We start from the raw sequence: 19,755 nt of genomic DNA on the forward strand, positions 1-19,755 counted from the left end.
AGACACATTACCCCAAAATACGGCATGTTGGTATATTGAATGTTTTAAGCTGAAGAAATTTGAGAAATGGCAAAGGCAGGAAGGACCCTCTGACCTTTCCCTGATGCAAGTCATAAGACCCTCTTGTGAGAGGTGCTCCCCCCATACGTTGGAGGAAAAGGACACCCTTAACTCTAAAATGGAGTGATACTAAGAGGAATCTAAAGGAACAGGCCTTGCCAAGTTTTCCCCAGTTTATTACGCTTAGCTCATATCCTTCTGTCTGATCACGTTTTCCTACAGCTTTCCACTCCTCACCAAACCTAGCATAAGAATGCTCAGGTTTAACCTCTTCAGGTCTTCATTTCCTTATGAAGGGTCCCATGTGAACTAAAACATATTAACTAATTTGTATGCTTTTCTCTTGTTAATCTGTCTTTTATTACAGAGCTCCAGCCAAGAATCTAGAAGGGTATAAGGAGAAAGGACTTTCTTCCTCCCCTATGAGGTGATATGGAAAACTTCAGGAAAAAAAGACTAATATACTTAATATATTTAATTGTAGATTTAAGACTAAAACAAAGGCAGAGATGAGAGTGAAAAAAATATCATGTTATCCCTGACTGCAGTGGCTCAGTCCACAAAGTGAGAGGCCAGTTCGATTCCAGGTCAGGGCACATGCCTGGGTTATGGGCCTGGTCCCAGGTTGGGGCACATGTGAGAGGCAATGGATCGATGTTTCTCTCTTGCGTCGATGTTTCTTTTCCTCTCTTTCTCCCTCCCTTCCCTTCTCTATAAAAATAAATAAACAAAATCTTTAAAAAATATATCATATTAAAACTATTAAGTAGAAAAAAGCAACAAAAACTGGGAGGACAAAGGATTGAGGAAATGAGAATGAAATCAAGGATTGTTGCATAGGAAATAGAAGGGAGAGGATACTATTAAAAACTGACATATCAGATATTAAAAGCTTAAATAAGAAAGCAGGGGATCATGAGCATTATAAAGGGGATAAGTAAAAAAAGACCACTAAAATAAAGGCACAAGCCTCCCTAAATACCAGAATAAATTTAAAAGGTAAAACAATAAAATACATCATGTAGAGAAACTCTGCATTGTATTATAATAGTCATATTCATTATAACATGAAATATGACAAAATTGAGATCAAACATATCAGCTCTATCACTTACTACAAGAAAAGACTTTTAATATGACTCACAAAAACCCAATATGCTGATAACGAGAGACCTATTTAAAACAAACTAATTCAGAAAGGCTAAAAATAGAGAGATAGGCAAAGAAGCACCAGGAAGATGGAAACAACAAAAAGGCCAGGTTATAATTCTGATATCAAACAAAGTAAAATTCAAGTCAAGAAGCATTAGACCTGATCAAGAACACTTTTTAATGCTAAAAGCCACAATTCATATATATGTATATATAACATTACTCTGACTGGACAAATTAAGTGAGGGTACAGAAGATGTAAATAACATAAGCAATAAGGTATATTTTATGGAATATATGTATATATGAAACTTTTATATGCTAATAATAGAAATATACCTCTTCCCAAGTTCAAATGGAATACTGTATTCACAAAAACTGATTATAGAGCAGGTCACAAAAAAATCAGCAAGTTTTACATAGTAGCAATATTATAAATAATAACACTTTCTGATCTTAATGCAATAAAACTAGAAATTATCAACAAAAAAATTTTAACAATCTCTTTTCACAGGAAAAAACCTTAAAATCTTATATTAAACAACACCTACTTCCAGTCAAGATGGAGGTGTAGGTAAACACACCTCACCTCCTCACACAACTACAGCAAAAATTACAACTAACCTGCAAAACAAATATCACCCAGAATTGTCAGAAAATTGAGCTGTATGGAAGTCCAACAACCAAGGATTTGAAGAAGCCACATTCATCCAGCCAGGTAGGAGGGGCAGAGATGTGCAGAGAGGCATGGAGGGGTGCAAAGTTGACAAGCAGCATGGAGAGGTTCAGATATGCGGAATGAGTGGTTCCACATCCACATGTGGTGGATAAAAATTGGGAGGGTTACCTCGGGAGTGCAGGATCCCAGCCCCAGACCAGACCACACAGCCCAGGGTTCCAGCTCCAGGAAAAAGGTTCCCATAACTTCTGGTTGTAAAAATCAGTGGGGGCTGGGGTAATGAAAGAAACTGCGGGATTCTCAAGAGACTCTTCTTAAAGGGCCCACAATGGACTTAGTACCTACACAGACTCACCCCCTCTGGCATTCAAAACCAGTGCAACAGCTGGAGGGCACCAGTGGCATACAGGGAGAAACTGAAGTGAAAGGCAGCAGGGTAAATGCTGGGAGACAGCTTCCCTGGGCAAGACTCCAGAAGCCAGGCAGCAGCATTGTTCCCTCTCTGAGCCCTCCCCTACACAAAGCCACAGAGTGGTGACACAGGTTTTCCTGCCCTGGCAATTACCTAAGGCTCCTCCCCAAACAACTTACAGGTAGGCTTTTCTGCAATAGACCACACTACTGAGACAGGGAGTCAAAGGTGTTCTACTTAATACACAGAAACAGACACAGGGAGGCTGCCAAACTGAGGAGACAAAGAAATATGGCCCAAATGAAACATAATAAAACTCCAGAAAAACAACTAAATAAAATGGAGATAAGAAATCTATCAACCTCCAGCCAAGATGGAGGCCTAGACTGACATGCTCCATCTCCCTCCACAATTAAGAAGGAATACAACTACTGAAAAACCAGAAATAACCAGAAGTTCCAAAAAATAAAGCTACATGGAAGTCCAGCGTATGAAGTTATAATCAAGTGGTCCTTGTCTGGACGGGTAGGAGGGGCGAAGCCAGGGCAGAGAGGTCAAGCTGTGCTGGCGGTGGCAGTTGTGGCGATGGTGGCGGGATGGCGGTAAGCACAGACACCTGTATTTAAGGAGAGGTGAGAAGCGCCTGGGGAGCACCCCTGGCTGCAGACCAAACACGTCAGCTCGTGATTCCAACGCAGGGGAAGGCAGACCCCCACTGCCTCAGACTGTGAGGGCTGGAGGACATGGGGACAGAGGAGGAGGCTCCCGGTCTCTCAGCAGAGAGTGAACAGCAGGAATCCATCTTGCACTCTGGCCCCCACACAAAGCACCACAGTGTAGCGAGAGGGGTTGCCCAGTAGTGATGGGTGCACAGGACTCCACCCCCTATAGTGTAGCAGGTGTGACAGCCCCGCCCAGGAAGCAAAGGTAAACACAAAACTGTCAGGGTGGCAGGGATCATAATAGAGATCCCGGTGACGTAGCTGACTTAGTCAGCAAATATCTGATCTAATGGACCAGCAGATAGAAAATCTTTCTGAGGCTCAGTTCAGAGCTCTGGTTATAAAAAAGCTTACAGACCTAACAGCAGATCTTAAACAAGATGGGGAAAGAATGAAGGCTAGTTCTGCTGAAATGAATGAAAACACATATGCAGCTAGTGGTGAGGGAAGGAAAACCAGGGATCAAATCAACAAATCAGAATATAGGGAAGGAACAAACAGTCAACCAGTGCATAAAGAGGAAATGAAAAGTGGGGAAAATGAGGAGAGGCTCAGAAACCTATGGGACAGCTATAAGCGGGTTGACATCTGAATCATAGGGTTGCCAGAAGGTGAAGAAGAAGAACTAGAAATTGAAAAATTATGTGAAAAGATAACGAAGTGGAACTTCCCTAACTTGGGGAAAGAAATAGACTTACAGGTCCACAGAGAGTTCCAAAAAAACTGGACCCAGGGAGAACCACACCAGGACACATTATAATCAAAATGTCAAAAATTAAGGATAAAGAGAGAATCTTAAAAGCAGCAAGAGAGAAGAAGAGAATTATGTACAAAGGGGTCCTAATAAGACTATCAACTGATTTATCAAAAGAAACTCTGCAGGCAAGAAGGGACTGGCAAGAAATATTCAAAGTAATGAAAAGCAAAAACCTACAACCACAATTACTCTATCCAGTGAAACTGTCATTCAGAATAGAAGCGCAGAGAAAGTGCCTCCAGGACAAAGTAAAACTGAAGGAGTTCATCAGATCCAAACCACTGTTACATGAAATGTTAAAGGGACTTGTTTAGGAGAAAAAGGATCAAAACTATTAACATTAAAATGAAAACTGTATCACAACAACCAACAACAGAAGCTAGGGAAACAAAGGCAAACTAAGTAGGCAACGAGAGTGGAAAAAGAATTATAGGTATGGGGAATATATTCGGGGGAGGTCAGCGAGGAGGGGGAAGGGGGGAAAGGGAGGGAGAGGGTACAGGAGTTAAGAAGCATAGTAGGAGGGAGTGGAGTAGACAGGAGGATGTTGAGAAGAACTATATGTACAACCAATGAGCATAGACTAAGTGGGGGACAACTAGAGGGAGGGGGGTCGCTGGGTGGAGGGGAACAAAGGGAAAAGAAATTGGGACAACTGTAACAGCATAATCAATAAAGCATATTTAACAAAACAGAAAATTAATACAGTGGGTGTTCACTAAAAAAAAGAAAGAAATATGTCATGTCAATGCAGGCGTTCTTGAGTGCTTTCTATTAAAAATAACGCATCTTTTAAAAAAAGGAATCTATCAGATGCAGAGTTAAAAAATACTGATTATCGGGATGCTCAAGGAACTCATTGGGTACTTCAACAGCATAAAATAGACCCAGGCAAAAATGAAATTTACATTAAGTGAAATAAAGAAAAATCTACAGGAAACCAACAGTGGTAGGGATAAAGCTGGGATTCAAATCAATGATTTGGAACATAAGGAAGAAAAAAGCATTCAATCAGAACAGCAAGAAGAAAAAAGAATTTAAAATAAAACGACGATAGTGTAAGCAGCCTCTGGGACAACTTCAAGCTTTCCAATGTGTGCGTCAGAGGGCTGCCCAAAGAGAAGAGAAAGAACAAGAAACTGGAAATCTATCTGAAAAATAATGAAAGAAAATTTCCCTAATCTTGTGAAGGAAATAGACATGCAAGTCCAGGAAGCACAGAGTCCCAAACAAGCTGGATCCAAACAGGACCACATCAAGACACATCATAATTAAAATGTCAAAGGCTAAAGATAAAAAGAGAAATCTTAAAGGCAGCAACAGAAAAGCAGATAGTTACCTACAAAGAAGTTCACATAAGCCTGTTCAGCTCATTTCTCAAAAGAAAATGTGCAGGCTAGAAGGAACTGGCAAGAAGTATTCAAAGTGATGAAAAGCAAGGATATACAACCTAGATTACTCTATCCAGCAAAGCTGTCATTTAGAATGGAAGGGCAGATAACGTGCTTCCCAGAGAAGAAAAAACTAAAGGAGTTGATCATCACCAAGCCATTATTTTAATTAATTAATTAATTAATTTTTGGTATATTTTATTGATTATGTTGTTACAATAGCTTCAATTCCCCCCCCCCTTTGCTCCCCTCCACCCAGGACACCCCTCCCCTCAGCAATCCCACCCCCCTTAGTTCATGTCCATGGGTTGTGCATACAAGTACTTTGGCTTCACCCTTTCCTATATTCTTTTTTTTAATTAATTAATTATTTTTTTTATAACAATAAAGAAATCTCAGACTTAAGACCCTTTATAGTCTTATAAAGGACAATGGTCGAAGGCCTCATGCTCCTCTAGCTGCTTCAACCTGGACATGGTCATCATCCTACCTACCCTTGGGTCCAGAAATCCCTAATAAGAGTAGGGGTGTGGAGGGGAGGGTGGCCTTCCCACATGGGGAAGGATCGTGCAGACTCCAGGTCAGTTGGCTGTCCCTGGACCACGGCATGTGAAGCCATTATTATATGAAATATTAAAGGGAATTATATATGAAAAAGAAAAAGATCAAAACTCTGAACATCAAAATGGCAATAAATTCACAACTATCAATAATTGAATCTAAATAACTAAGCAAACAAGCAGAACAGGAACAGAATCACAGATATGAAGATCATATGGAGGGTAATCAGTTGGGAGGGGGAAGAGGAAGAATGAGGGAAAAGGTGCAGGGATTGAGAAGTACCAATTGGTAGGTATAGAAGAGACAGGGGGATGTTAAGAATAGCATAAAAAATGGAGTAGCCATAGAACTTATATGCATGACTCATGGACTTGAACTAAGTGGGGCAATTCCTGGATGGGATATGGGTACCAGGTGGAGAGGGGCAAAGGGGGAAAAATTGGAACAACTGTAATAGTATAATCAATAAAATATATTTTTTAAACCCATATAGATCAAAATAAATAAATAAACAACTCTTTAATAAAGTTAGAAATAAAAGTCAAATTTTTAGAATGAAACAATAAAATACTACATATCAGAATTTATGGACAATTTTTAAAGCAGTTATCAGAAGAAAATTTATAGATTTAAACACATTTATCAAAAAGAATGTAAGTGAGTTAAATTCTAGCATGTGGGCATGTGCACATGCACACACAAACACAGTCAACATAACAAAACATAAGCCAAAGAAGGCACAGAAAAAAGTAATAAAAGTAGAAATAATGAGGTAGATATAAAAAACACTATATTAAATTAATAATGTCTTTTATTACAAAAATTCTATATTTTTTAAATTAACAAGCCAAACAAATCACTAAATAACTTAATAAAGAAAAAAGGGAAGAGATTATAACTCTGCAAAATAAGAAGTGAAAGGGGGAAGTCAATATTGAAACAAGAAAATTTAAAAATCATATTGTATGATTGTGGGAGGGGGGGTGGGTTGGGTGGGGGAGAGAAATTGGGGGAAAAGGGGACAACTGTAATTGAAAAACCAAAATTAAAAAATTAAAAAAAAAATCATATTGTAAAATTCTATGCAAATATACTAAAAAAATATCCTAGGTAAATGTTTAATTTTCTACAGAAACAAAGTATACTGAAACTGCTCATTAGAAATAAGAATGTTTAAATAGACAAATGGTTTCACAAGGGAGTGACTAGATAGCCCCAATGCAACATAATTGTTCCTGATTATTGTAAATGAAGGGAAATGTCAAAATTATTTATATGAAGCAAGTATAAATTTACTTCAAACCTGATAAAAACAGTACAAAAATTCTAAACAGCACATTAACTAACAGTATTTAATACCACATTAAATATGATACACCATGGCCAAGTAGGACTTATTAAAAGAATGCGAAGATATTTCAATATCGGGGAAATCAATTAATATATCATATTAATAGATCTAAGGAGAAAAATAATATGATTATCTCATAGGTCCTTAAAATGCCTGTGACAAAAACACTTAAGAAAGTAGAAATCAGTGGGTATGTTATTAAAGTCTTAAAGCTAGCATTTTCTTAATGGGGAAACACTAGAGATATTTCCACTAATACTAAGAACAAGGTAAGGATACCTACCATTTCCCCTACTATTCAATATTGTACAGGAGGTATTAGAAAATGCAACTAGACAAAGAAAAGAATTAGAAGAATAAGAATTGGAAAAAAATAAATAAAACTATTTCTATTTACAGATTATATGTACTTAGAAAGCCCTAGACAATCAATGATAAAACAAAATCAAACATTAAGTTATTTCTGTAAGGTAACAGGATATAAAATTAGCATAATGAATCAGTACATGTAATAATAGCCACAAAGAAGATAAAATACTTAATAATAAATATGCAAAACCTATATGAAAAAACTTTAAAACTCATTCCTTGTTTTTGGATAGGACAATTCAAGATCCTATAAGATGTCAGATATACTAAAGGTAATTTTAAAATATAATGCAATCCCAATAAAAATACCAAGTGTTTTAAAAATAGAGCTAGACAAAATGATACTACATCTCATATGGAAAAGGAACATTCAAATCCCTATCAAACTCCCAACAATGGTTTTGCAGAAAAAGAAAGATCTGTCCTAAAATTAACATGTAATCTCAAGGGATCCCAAAAAGCCAAAACAATCCTGAAAAAGAACAAAGTCAGAGATCTCACACTTCCTGATTTCAAAACCTACTGAAAAACCACAGTAATTAATGCTGTACCCAACACAAATGGTTCCTTGTTTTTCATCTACACTACCAAGACTGAGTGGATTTGGGGCAAGTATGTGGTCTTTGGTGAGGTGAAACAGGGTATGAATATTGTGGAAACCACGGAGTGCTTTGGGTGCAGGAATGGCAAGACAGTATGTAGCTCATCATTGCTGAGTGTGGACACTTCTAATAAATTTTCTTAACCAACAGAGTATTTCTTCTCCCATCTGCTCATAATAGCCTATATTATTGGGTTGGCCAAAAAGTCTGTTACATTGTTTTCATAAAGTAAAAGACACATTTTTTTTTTCATTTCCACCAATAACTTTATTGATTTGGGTATGTTGAGTATGTCAGCTATCTCTTGCTATTGGCTTCTAGTGGGTGAAGGCCAGGGGTGCTCCTAAACATTTTCCAGTGTATAAGACAGCCCCACAGCAAATAATTATTTGGCCAAAATGTCAATAGCACCAAGAAATTTTGCAAATCACTTTTGACATGGTCCATCAGTCACAGCACCTTCTCCATACACTGCACAAATCTTTTTATTTTTAAATAATTATTTATTTGTTTATTTATTTATTTTTAGGGAGAGGGGAAAGGAGAATGAGAGGGAGAGAAACATCACTGTGTGGTTGCCTCTCACTCGTGCCCCCAACTGGGGACATGATGTGCAACCTAGTCATGTGCCCTGACTGGAAATCGAACCAGCGACACTTTGCACAAATCTTTTTTATTGTTTCAGTTGTGTTTTTACCTTTCTTGACTAATAAAGCATAATATACTGAAAATGTATATTTTCATCATCAATATTAAAATATCTGCACAAAAATTCACCAATTTTGATAAGTTTTTAAAATGCACACTGAAATGACAGCTATCACAATAGAATTTAAGAAAAATTGTTTTGAATGAAGTTAAAGACAATTAAGCACTACTAGAGCCATCATATGGAGAAAACGTAACGGACTTTTTGGCCAACCCAATATTTGTGCTTGTGCTGCAGTTCTTTGGGTTTCACATTTTCTGTATCCCCCTCTAAGTGTAGCAGGACTGTAGAATTAACTTTATGATTACAAATAAAAACTCGATAAACAACAAATACAGTTACCATATGATCCAGCAATTCTACTTCTGGGTATATACATACCCAGAAGAATAGAAAGTTGGAACATGAAGAGACATTTCTACATCCATGTTCACAGCAGCATAATGCACAATACCCAAAAGGTAGAAACAACTCAAATGTCCATCAGCAGATAAATGAATAAACAAAATATGGTCTGTACATATAATGGAATATTATTCAGCCTCAAAAAGGAAGGACATTTTGACACATGCTGGAAGACATTATGCTAAGTGAAATAAGCCAGTCACAAAAGGACAAACACTGTATGATTCTACTCACATCGCGTATTCAGAGTAGTCAAATTCACAGAGAAAAAAAGTAGAATAGTGATTGCCAAGGTCTGGGAGGAGAGGGAAATGGGGACTTATTGATTAATTGATACTGAGTTACACTTTTGGAGGATGAACAAACTTCTGTGGGTGGATGGTGGTGATGGTGCACAACAGCGTGAACGCATTTAATACCACTGAGATGTACATTTAAAAATGATTAAAGTGGTAAGTTTTATGTTGTGTATATTTTATCACAATTTTAAAAAATAAATAATTAAAACAAACATGCAAAAATAGCTAGGAAAACACTGAAAGAGAAAAGCTACAAAACATTAGAACATACTATAAAACATCTGTAATTAAAAGTGTAATACACTTGAAACCTATGTATATTTATTAATGACTGTCAGCCCAATAAATTCAATAGAAAAGAAAGAAAAGCTAAGGAAAGTATATAAAGACAAACAGAACAACAGAATAGAACAGAAAGTCCAGAAATAAACCCAAGTACATACTAGAAATTAGGATATGATACAGGTGGCTTCTCAGATCACTGGGCCAAAGACAGAGGTTTCAATAAATGCTGATGGGCATTTAATAAATGCTGGTTGGTCATTTGGAAAAAGATAACATTAGATCCATACCACACACCATAAATCAAAATGAATGAAGGAATTAAAAAGCAAAGGCATGAAACCATATAAGTATTAGAAGAAAACCTTGACATAGGGAAAAACTTTCTAACTATGACTCAAAATCGGAGGCAACAGAAGAAATTATTAATACAACTGTTTACGTAAATATTTTAAAGTTATATTGCAAAAATTACCATAAGCAAAGTCAAAATACAATGAAAAAAACAGGAGAAAATATTTACAACTATATCACAGGTAAAGGACTAACATCCTTAATATACACAGAACTCTAAATATTAGAGGGGAGAAGAAAGCACAAAAAAAAAAAAATGAGAAAAAAATGGGCAAAAAACATGAATAGACAAGTCACAAAAATATATAAAAATTGCCCTTAATCATATGAAAAGATGGAAAAGATGTTCAACCTTACTTGTAATACTTATGGACTTATTTATCTTACCTTCAGACTGGCAAAAGATTAAATTGCATAATAACACACTCTTGGCAAAGCTGTGGGGAAACAGGCACTCTCACACATTGCTGGTTGGCATGCTAAATGGCACAACAGTTAAGGGGGGAAATTTGGCGATACCTAATAAAACTACATATGTATCAATACTTATCTTTTGACCTAGCAATCCCACTTCTCAGAGTTTACCCTACAGCTACACATCACATCAATATTAACATACACATGCACAAGGGTATTCACTGGAGCATTGCTTGTAATTGCAAAATACTGGAAATGACCTAAATGTCTGTATATTAGAGAATTGGTGAATAAACCATGGTACAGGGTACATCCACACAATAGATTACTAAGCAGCTGTAAAAAAGAATGAAGGACATCTCAATGAACTCACAAGGATTGACTTCCAGGATATAATGTAAGTGAAAAAGGCAAAGTCTAAAAGAATGTCTATAGTGTGCTACTCTTCATGTAAGAAAGAAGGGGGTATAAGAAAATATATATGTATGCTCATTTGTGCAAAAAGAAATACAGAAAGGATAAATCAGAAACTAGTGATATCATTACCTATGAACATGTGGTAGGAACAGGGTGGAAAATAAGGGAGATATGGATAGGATAGAATGAATGGGAATGGAGAGTGACAAATCTCTGAGTATACCTTTTGAGATATATATATATATATATATATATATATATATATATATATATATATATATATGTTGTTGGCAGCCGTCCGTCTCGAGAGACGATGGTGTAGCTTCTTAAGAGTCTATCTGCACCGCCGAGAATGGCTGTGCAGTCCGACTCGGGAGTGACATGGTATCTGTCTCCTCCCGTGTTGAATCGACATCTTGCGATGACACTGGAGTGTCCTCTCCAGTGAAGCTGAAGCTACAGAGCCTGGGCAGGGTGATATGGAGGGTCTGCTGTTGCCCATGCAGCAGACCCCCCCTCTCTTCGCAGCTGAAGGGTCCAAGGGAAAGACGGAGTCAATACAGCTTGGCTTCAGGTGCGCCGCAGGAGTTGCCGGTGTTGACTACAACGTCGAACCGCCTTAGGGACTCCGGCTCCGGATTTTCTGTCGGGGTTTACTCCCTTAGCCTTTCCCCTGAAGAGGTATGCCGCAAGGCAGTGGAGGTTTTTTGGAGTCAGAGTTTTCCTTCTCTGATGTGCCCTGACTGGAAGATCGAACAGGCGACACTTAGCTCGCAGGCCGACGCTCAATCCACTGAGCCAAACCAGCCAGGGCATATATATATATATATATATATACACACACACACACACACACACACACACACACACACATATATATATATATAGAGAGAGAGAGGTATATACTCAATATATAGACTATATATACATTATATAGAACACATATTCTCTCTAGATACATATGCATATATATATGAATGGATATGTGTATATGTGTGTATATACATATATACAATGGCCCTGGCTGGTTTGGCTCAGTGGATTGAGCGTCGGCCTGCGAGCTAAGTGTCGCTGGTTCGATCTTCCAGTCAGGGCACATCAGAGAAGGAAAACTCTGACTCCAAAAAACCTCCGCTGCCTTGCGGCATACCTCTTCAGGGGAAAGGCTAAGGGAGTAAACCCCGACAGGTCTGGAGCCGGAGTCCCTAAGGCGGTTTGACGTTGTAGTCAACACCGGCAACTCCTGCGGCGCACCTGAAGCCAAGCTGTATTGACTCCGTCTTTCCCTTGGACCCTTCAGCTGCGAAGAGAGGGGGGGTCTGCTGCATGGGCAACAGCAGACCCTCCATATCACCCTGCCCAGGCTCTGTAGCTTCAGCGTCATCGCAAGATGTCGATTCAACACGGGAGGAGACAGATACCGTGTCACTCCCGAGTCGGACTGCACAGCCATTCTCGGCGGTGCAGATAGACTCTTAAGAAGCTACACCATCGTCTCTCGAGACGGACGGCTGCCAATACAATACATATATACAATGGACTGAGCTGTATTTCATTAAATGAACATATCCCACTAAAGCATGTGAGAAGAACTAAACCAAGTAATGTTTGAACACAGTATTTAGACTATATGTTTCCAGGCTAAAGAGAAAAAGAACACTAAACAAACATCAAAGTCTATTTAGCAGGGGTTTTCTTCTAAAGGATATGGATTAGTAATTTGAAAATACTTTCTGTGTATCCTAGGACTGAGCAAATAAGGAAATACATTATGAACAATAGGAGCCATTTTTCTTCAGGAGAAATGTAACAAATATGTACAAGTGAGAATGAGCCTTATGGTATTGGAGTAAATTTTAAGGTAGCAGTATGAACTCACAGTTTTTAACAGATCAATAGATAGATATAAAGATAGAGATGTGTGTGGAGACTGTATATAATGTAATAAAATGTAATAATGTGATAATATACATATATATTTCCCAGATTTGTTTGGTCTCAGAGCCTCAAAGCAATGATTTCCCAGTAGCAATGAACACATCTAATGCCTAGATCTTGGCTTCTAAATACCATTCCCCACTAAAAGGAACCAGGACTCCTTGGAGAAATAGCTGATTTCAAGGCTAGTCCTGGGAAAGTACAAGACAAGCTCCAAATTTCTTGCTATTCCAGTAAGTAAATAAATGCTCAAAGAATAGGAACACATCAGAAGGACAGAGGAACCACCTTGAAGGGTGTCCCACTGGCCAAATCTGGGACAATTTAAGGATCAAAATAAAAAATGGTAGCAACAGATTAAAACCCTTTGAATAAAGTAAGAACTCATGAGTCCATATTGAAAATGAGAGATCTAGAGGTGAACAAGAAATTATTTGGGGTCCAAGAACTCCATAGTGCAGTGGGCAAGACAGCCCCGAACAGACAAGCATGAAGGCAGCTCTACCCCTGGGCAGCACTACTTCCCCACAGGAGTGCTTCCTGGAGATGGTAATGTTTGGGCATTGGGCAAGGTCTGGCAGGGACTCACGAAGGCCGTTTGTGCATCCGGGGTGTGCTCATGGCCCACTGTTTGATCTTGCTCAGGCTCTGCTCACTGAGGACCCGCTGGCCCTCAGAGGGCATGCAGTCCACATAGAGGTTGTATAGCAGCAGTGCCTCTGTGTTCTTGCGTAGGGCATTGGCCTGGACCACACGCTGTGTAAACACACGTGGGTCCTCAGCACAGAAGAGAAGCTGGATCCGTGGCACCCAGTACTGGCAGATCAGGAGGGGTGGCCTTCCTGAGGCCAGGCAGGTGTAAAAGAGAAGGGAATAGTCAGTCAGGTTCTCTGGGTTGGAGCACCGGGTTGCAGCCTGGCTCTGCTGCTGATGCATGGTAGCCCTGAGCAAGTAGTTTCTCTTTTCTGACCCCCATCACATCTGTGAAATGGGTATGTTGGTACTACTCCCTACCCTGCCCACTTCACAGGTTGTCATGGATGGATGTGATAGTGCTTTGTAAACTGTTAAGAGCTTTGCACAAACAAGGAGCTATACAGGGGTGGCTATTTACATGCCCATTCCTAGATGCCACACCAGAGCAGACATCCCTAATTGATGGGCCTCCAGCTCCTCAATGTCATGCTGAAAGTGGCACTAACAGCTCCACAGAGTTGCTGTATCAAATAATGGCCATTTGCCCTTCCTGTGGTCTCTGAGTGGTGGGTCCTCTGGCTTTTACTGGTCAGGGATGATTGCCACAGGACAAACAGAGCAAAAGAAAATTCTAGCATGAGCAGGCTGTGCCCTAGGTGTGGGGATGGCCTCAGTCACAGGCCAGGCCCAGCCTGAGATGGAGGTCTGCCTGGATTGGGGGCAGAAAGCTTGTACCTTCAGCAGTGACCCCTCCATTCAGGATGCGCTTCCCCATCTCATCTCGCACCAAGCCATTCCCATCTGTCTTGTGCACCAGGTACAGCTTCTTCTCCTTGTCGTAGTCCAGGACACCAACACTGAACCATTCATACTTCAGCTCCCGACTTTTGGGGTCCTCTGAAACAGGAGAGAAACCTACCAGTGTTCCTTGTCATGGGGTGAGCAGGGCCTCTGAGTGTGGGCAGCAGGTGCTGGGAATCGTTCTCAGAGGTCACTAGTCTAGCCTTATTCCCACCAGGAAGACACCCCCTGGCTCTAGCAGAGTGGGGTCCCTGCTTTCTCCTAACTGAGCTGGACCCTGGGGAAGCCCTGGCAGCAGGAGGAGCCGGAAGGAGTAGCCCTCTCTGCCTGTGTGCTCCTCATGATGACATTGGGGCAGAGAGAGACATAGGCTAGCAGGACTGGGAGAGGAGGCAGAAAAACCCCAAGCAAACTTGTTGAGGTCATTGTATCTGAGCTAGACCCCTTCAAATTGGCCAAGCTCAGGGTGACTTATGCCCTTCCCATAGGCTTAGAGGAAGTGCAAAGTGATCTATGCCCTTCCCATAGGCTGTCTGTGGCAGTTGAGACCCTGAGCCCTTCATATCAGGACAGGTTAAGGCAGGAAAGAAGACTATTGCCCTGCAATGGCCTCAAAGGGGGCCTCAGGGCCTGTTTGGTCTGGATGGGCCTCCCACCACTCCCTGGGCTGAAAGCCTACTTCTCTAGCTCATCTCCTGCCTCTGCACCCCACGCTATTTCTCTCCAGCCACACTGGATGTCTGGCTATTCCTGAGACTTTGGAGCTTGCTCTTGCACTTGCATTGGCTGTGCCCTCTGCCTGGAACAGTCTTCACTCAAGTCACCTCATTGCTGGTTTGCTCCCTGCTCAAGTGGTTTCTCATTGGAGAAGCATCTCTGCCTAAAGTAGCGCCTTTGCCCCAGGTTCTCTTTGACTTGTTACCCTGCTTGTGTCCCTCAAAGAGCTTAAGTCATATTGTGTATGCATCTTCTACTGGTCCTGGTCAGCCTCCTCACACTACTGTCAGCTCCCCAAGGGCAGGAGTGACTTAGTCCCAACTTGATCACAGCTGAATCTCTGTACCTAGAATGGAAAATGGTATGTGTAGTGCATGCTCAATAAGTTTCTGTAGAAGTTAGATACACATGGCACAGTGCCAGGCAGAGAAGGCCTCAGTACATAGTGGCTTAAAACAAATGTGAGCACCCTGACCCAGCACATATGATCTTCCACAGAGGGCAGAGGTTGGTGGTCAGTGGTCACAGACACTGGCCTGGGTAAATCCCTCCCATTGACCTGAAAACAGTAATCAAGGTTCAACTACAAGAGGAAGGTGTACTCAGCCCACATGTAGGGCGGACCTCGAGTACCCAGCTTGGGTGATATGGGAGGCTGTGCACTCGATCCTCCATGACACCTACTACATTAGGCCATGCTACCAAGACAGGGAGTCATTGTAACTCTACATAACACATAGAAACAAACACAGGGAGGCTGCCAAAATCAGGAGACAAAGAAACGTGGCCCAAATGAAAGAACAGATCAAAACTCCAGAAAAATAACTAAACAAAATGGAGACAAGCAATCTATCAGATGCAGAGTTAACAACACTGGTTATAAGGATGCTCAGGAACTTAGTGAGGACCTCAATATAATAAAAAAGATCCAGTCAGAAATGAAGGATACCCTGATTGAATAAAGAACAATTTACAGGAACACAACACTAGAGTGGATAAAGCCAAGAATCAAATCAATGATTTGGAACATAAGGAAGCAAAAAACAACCAATCAGAACAAAAAGAAAAAAAAAATCTAAAACAAAACAAAACAAAAACAAGGATAGTGTAAGCAGCCTCTGGGACTTCAAGCTTTCCAACATTCGCATCAAAGGGCTGTCAGAAGGTGAAGAGAAAGGAAGAAACTGAAAATCTATGTGAAAAATAATGAAAGAAAACTCCCTTAATCTGGTGAAGGGAATAGACATCCAAGTCCAGGACACATAGAGAGCCCCAAACAAGATGGATGCAAAGAGGCTCACTCCAATACACATCATACTTAAAATGCCAAAGGTTAAAGATAAAGAGAGAATCTTAAAGGCAGTGAGAGAAAAGCAGTGAGTTACCTCCAGGGAAGTTCCCATAAGAACGTCAGCTGATTTCTCAAAAGAAACTTTGCAGGCTAGAAGGGTTTGGCAAGAAATATTCAAAGTCATGAAAAGCAGGGACCTACAGCCAAGATTGCTCTACCCAGCAAAGCTATCATTTAGAATCGAAGGGCAGATAGAGTTTCCTAGACAAGAAAAATCTAAAGGAGTTCATCGTCACCAAACCCTTATTACTATATAAAATGTTAAAGGGATTTATTTAATAAAAAGAAGATCAAAACTATGCAATAAATACATATCAATGATTGAATCTAAAAAACAAACTAAGCAAGTAAAAGGAACAGAGACAGAATCATGGTACAGAGAGTGTTTGAATGGTTGCCATATTGGGAGGGGTGTGGGGGAATGGATGAAGAGGTGAGGGGATTAAGAAGTATAAATAGGTAGTTACAGAATGGCCATGGGGATGTAAAGCACAGTATAGGAAATGGAGTAGCCAAAGAATTACACATGATCCATGGACATAGCGATTGCCTGAGGGAGTGGGGGTGCTGGGTGGAGGGGGGCAAAGGGGGAAAAATTGGGACAATTATAATAGCATAATCAATAAAATATAATTTAAAAAAAACAATGGGGGTAATACAGAGTGGACTGAAGAAAGAAGAAGGGCTGGAATTCTGAGAAAACACTCCCTGCAGGTTGATGCTTGATAGATGAGTAAAGGAGGTTGCTGTGGTATACCTCACTGGCTTTGGCTCTGATTTTGCTTTCCCTTCCCTTCCTAGTAAGTTTTCTTTTTGAAAATGCTGACCTTGTCTTGGCTCAACTTAAAGGAAAAGATGTCATAAGAAGCCCCCAGAAGAAAACAAAAGTTCTCTGGCAGAAATGCTCCCTGCAAGCCCCTCCTCCTGCTTCAAAGACCAGGGCCCATGTGAAGGGATGCAAACAGAAGAACTCCAGGGAGGCTGGTACTTGGTGCATTTAAGGTTAATGCAGCCCCAAGCATTCTGGTTTTACCATCAGGAATTGGTGATCTGGGAACAATTGAGTTAAATTATTTTTGTAATTAAGTAAAAATAAAAGGAACATTCTGGGCTTCTTGTCTAGTTTCAGAGAAATTGATTCCAGCATTAACCTGATTTGAAATAGAAACAAACTTATAGCATGCTCAATGGATTCATTGAGGGCCCCCTGGATGCTGAGCAGCCTTAAAACCAACATGGCTCTTATACTCCTACCTGCCACCTGGCCCACTCCTTGCTTCTTGATGGCTTGTTCACCCACTGGCAGGAAGTAGAGCAGCCCTCAGCCCTGTGCAGGGGCATGACCACCTTCAACCACCAGCCCCATGACACAGACCTTCTTAGGATGCCTGCACAGAACTAGCCAAACAGTCCAGGGTAGAGGCCATGGAAACTCACCCTGGCACTGTTCCCAGCAACACAGCTAGAGAGAGCCTTCATCGCCCCCAGGGCAGACCCAGGGCCAATGGAGGGGCCAACACAGACAAGGCAGAGCAAACCTGGGCGTCAGTGTGGATATGTGCATGGGAGCATGATAGTGGTTGCAAATGGATGATGGTAGGTGTATGTGTGTTGGTAAAAATGTGCATATGTGTGACTACATGTGTTTGTGAGTGTGTGGAATGGTGTGTGTGTGACAGTGAGCATGCTTGTCAACATGTGTGATGGTGTTTCTGTGTGTTTACAAGTGTGTGAGTGTGTGTGACAGTGTGTGTGTTGTCCACACAGAGTTGAAAGCTGAGAGGCCACAGTTAGATCATGAGCTGTGGTGATTTCTGGGTGGTGATACAGAAGGGCTTGAACTGTGCCCTTATGCACATATATATTTTTTATTACCAGTAAGTCAAGATTGTTTTGTTTTAACACTAGATACCATCTAGCTGTTCCTTTCCCAGCCCTCCCACCAATGTTATCCCTGGCCCCTACCTTTCCTGCCTCTGTGTGACCAGCCCCTAGGTCAGTATCCCACCTGGGATGTCTTAAAAGGTGGGGCCCTCACCTCCCAGGGCTGCCAGGCCCCAGGGCAATGCAGGAATCCATGGCAGGGTTATTGCCAGAATGGGATGGTACAGACCATGATCCTGCCCCCCACCCAGGATGGCCCTGCTCACCATGCCCCAGGAAGTCATTGGTGGGCAGGAGGGCTTTTCCTGGGACTGGTCTCCTGTCCTGAGACCCAGGCTCCAAGCCCAGGTTGATCCATTCGCTGGGAGTCCGGCAGTCAAACTCCTCATTGTCAAACACCTGGAAGACATCAGGAGGAGGCAGCTCAACCCAGTGGAGCCTGAGTAGGCTGGGCATGGCAGAGAATCAGGGTGCCTACATAGGATCCTCCCTGGGTGCAGGCATTGCAGATTGGGGACCAGAGAGTTGAGCCCCTTTCTGCTGCTCACAGGCACCAGCAAGTTCTGGTTCTATGAAACCCAGGATCCTTGTCCAGCCAAGCCACCCTGAGGTTCAGGAAGAAGTGTACATGCGGACTCTCTCTCCCACAGCCCAGAATCATCCAGCTCAGGCCCAAGGTAAGAGGTGACCATTGGAACTTCCTGAGCACACTACCCAGACTTGGAGATGATGGAGATTCAGGGTTGTGCATCTGGATTCAGCTCTGCCTCCCTATAAGAGACACTCAGGACCATGGAGAGGAAGGGTGGTAGGGGGGTAAAAGCCAGAGAAGGCTGTCCTCCCTCTTTCTCCTCCCTGGACTCAGTTTCCCCATCAGTACCCCAAAGGGGCTACAATGATGCCTTCCTCCACTCCTGGTCTCCCCATCTTGGTGAGCCCAGACAATGGTCAGGGAGGCCTGAACATATTCTATAATCCAACTGGGCTGCTTCTTGGTGCCTGTGGGTGGGGCAAGAGCAGGAGCAGGAGCAGGCATACAGTCTACCTAGGCTCCCAGGGAAGAAGTGGAGAATTGTCATCCCATGGGTCCTGGGGCCCCTCTGTCTCAGCTTAGGATGCTTGAGATTCCTACGGGGCTCCAAATATGCAGTTGCCCTGTTTGACAAGTAAGCACTTGTGATTGACATGGGGTCTCCTTTCTGGTTTGACCCCTCAGCTGAGATCCTGCACCCCGCCCCCTGACCACCAGCCCTCCATGGAAGCTGTGCTCACCTTCAGTGGGAGATAAACAGGGAAAAGTGGGTCATTGCCCTGCTCGATGGTCTGGGGGTGGTAGGGGTCTGGGTGCCTGGGCATGAGCTTGTTGGAGTCGATGCCCTCATTGGCCAGCAACTGCTCAATGTCCAGGCGCAGGTACAGCCGCTTCCTC

At 41.6% G+C, this 19,755-nt stretch overlaps 1 protein-coding gene across 2 annotated transcripts in view; it reads right to left on the reverse strand.

The window, feature by feature from the left end:
• The window catches only part of DNAH1 (dynein axonemal heavy chain 1), a 77,448-nt gene that overhangs the window by 53,564 nt on the left and 4,129 nt on the right, over positions 1-19,755 (reverse strand). For both annotated transcript variants that reach the window (XM_090284083.1, XM_090284084.1), the window contains exons 4-7: positions 19,599-19,755; positions 18,593-18,725; positions 14,309-14,470; positions 13,467-13,719 (exon numbers count right to left, since the gene is read on the reverse strand). In XM_090284083.1, the coding sequence (XP_090140209.1) occupies positions 13,467-13,719; positions 14,309-14,470; positions 18,593-18,725; positions 19,599-19,755 (705 nt within the window). The remainder of the gene's footprint in view (positions 1-13,466; positions 13,720-14,308; positions 14,471-18,592; positions 18,726-19,598) is intronic.

Source organism: Furipterus horrens, unplaced genomic scaffold, assembly GCF_987537825.1.
Source record: "Furipterus horrens unplaced genomic scaffold, mFurHor1.1.pri manual_scaffold_7, whole genome shotgun sequence".
Taxonomy (NCBI): domain Eukaryota; kingdom Metazoa; phylum Chordata; class Mammalia; order Chiroptera; family Furipteridae; genus Furipterus; species Furipterus horrens.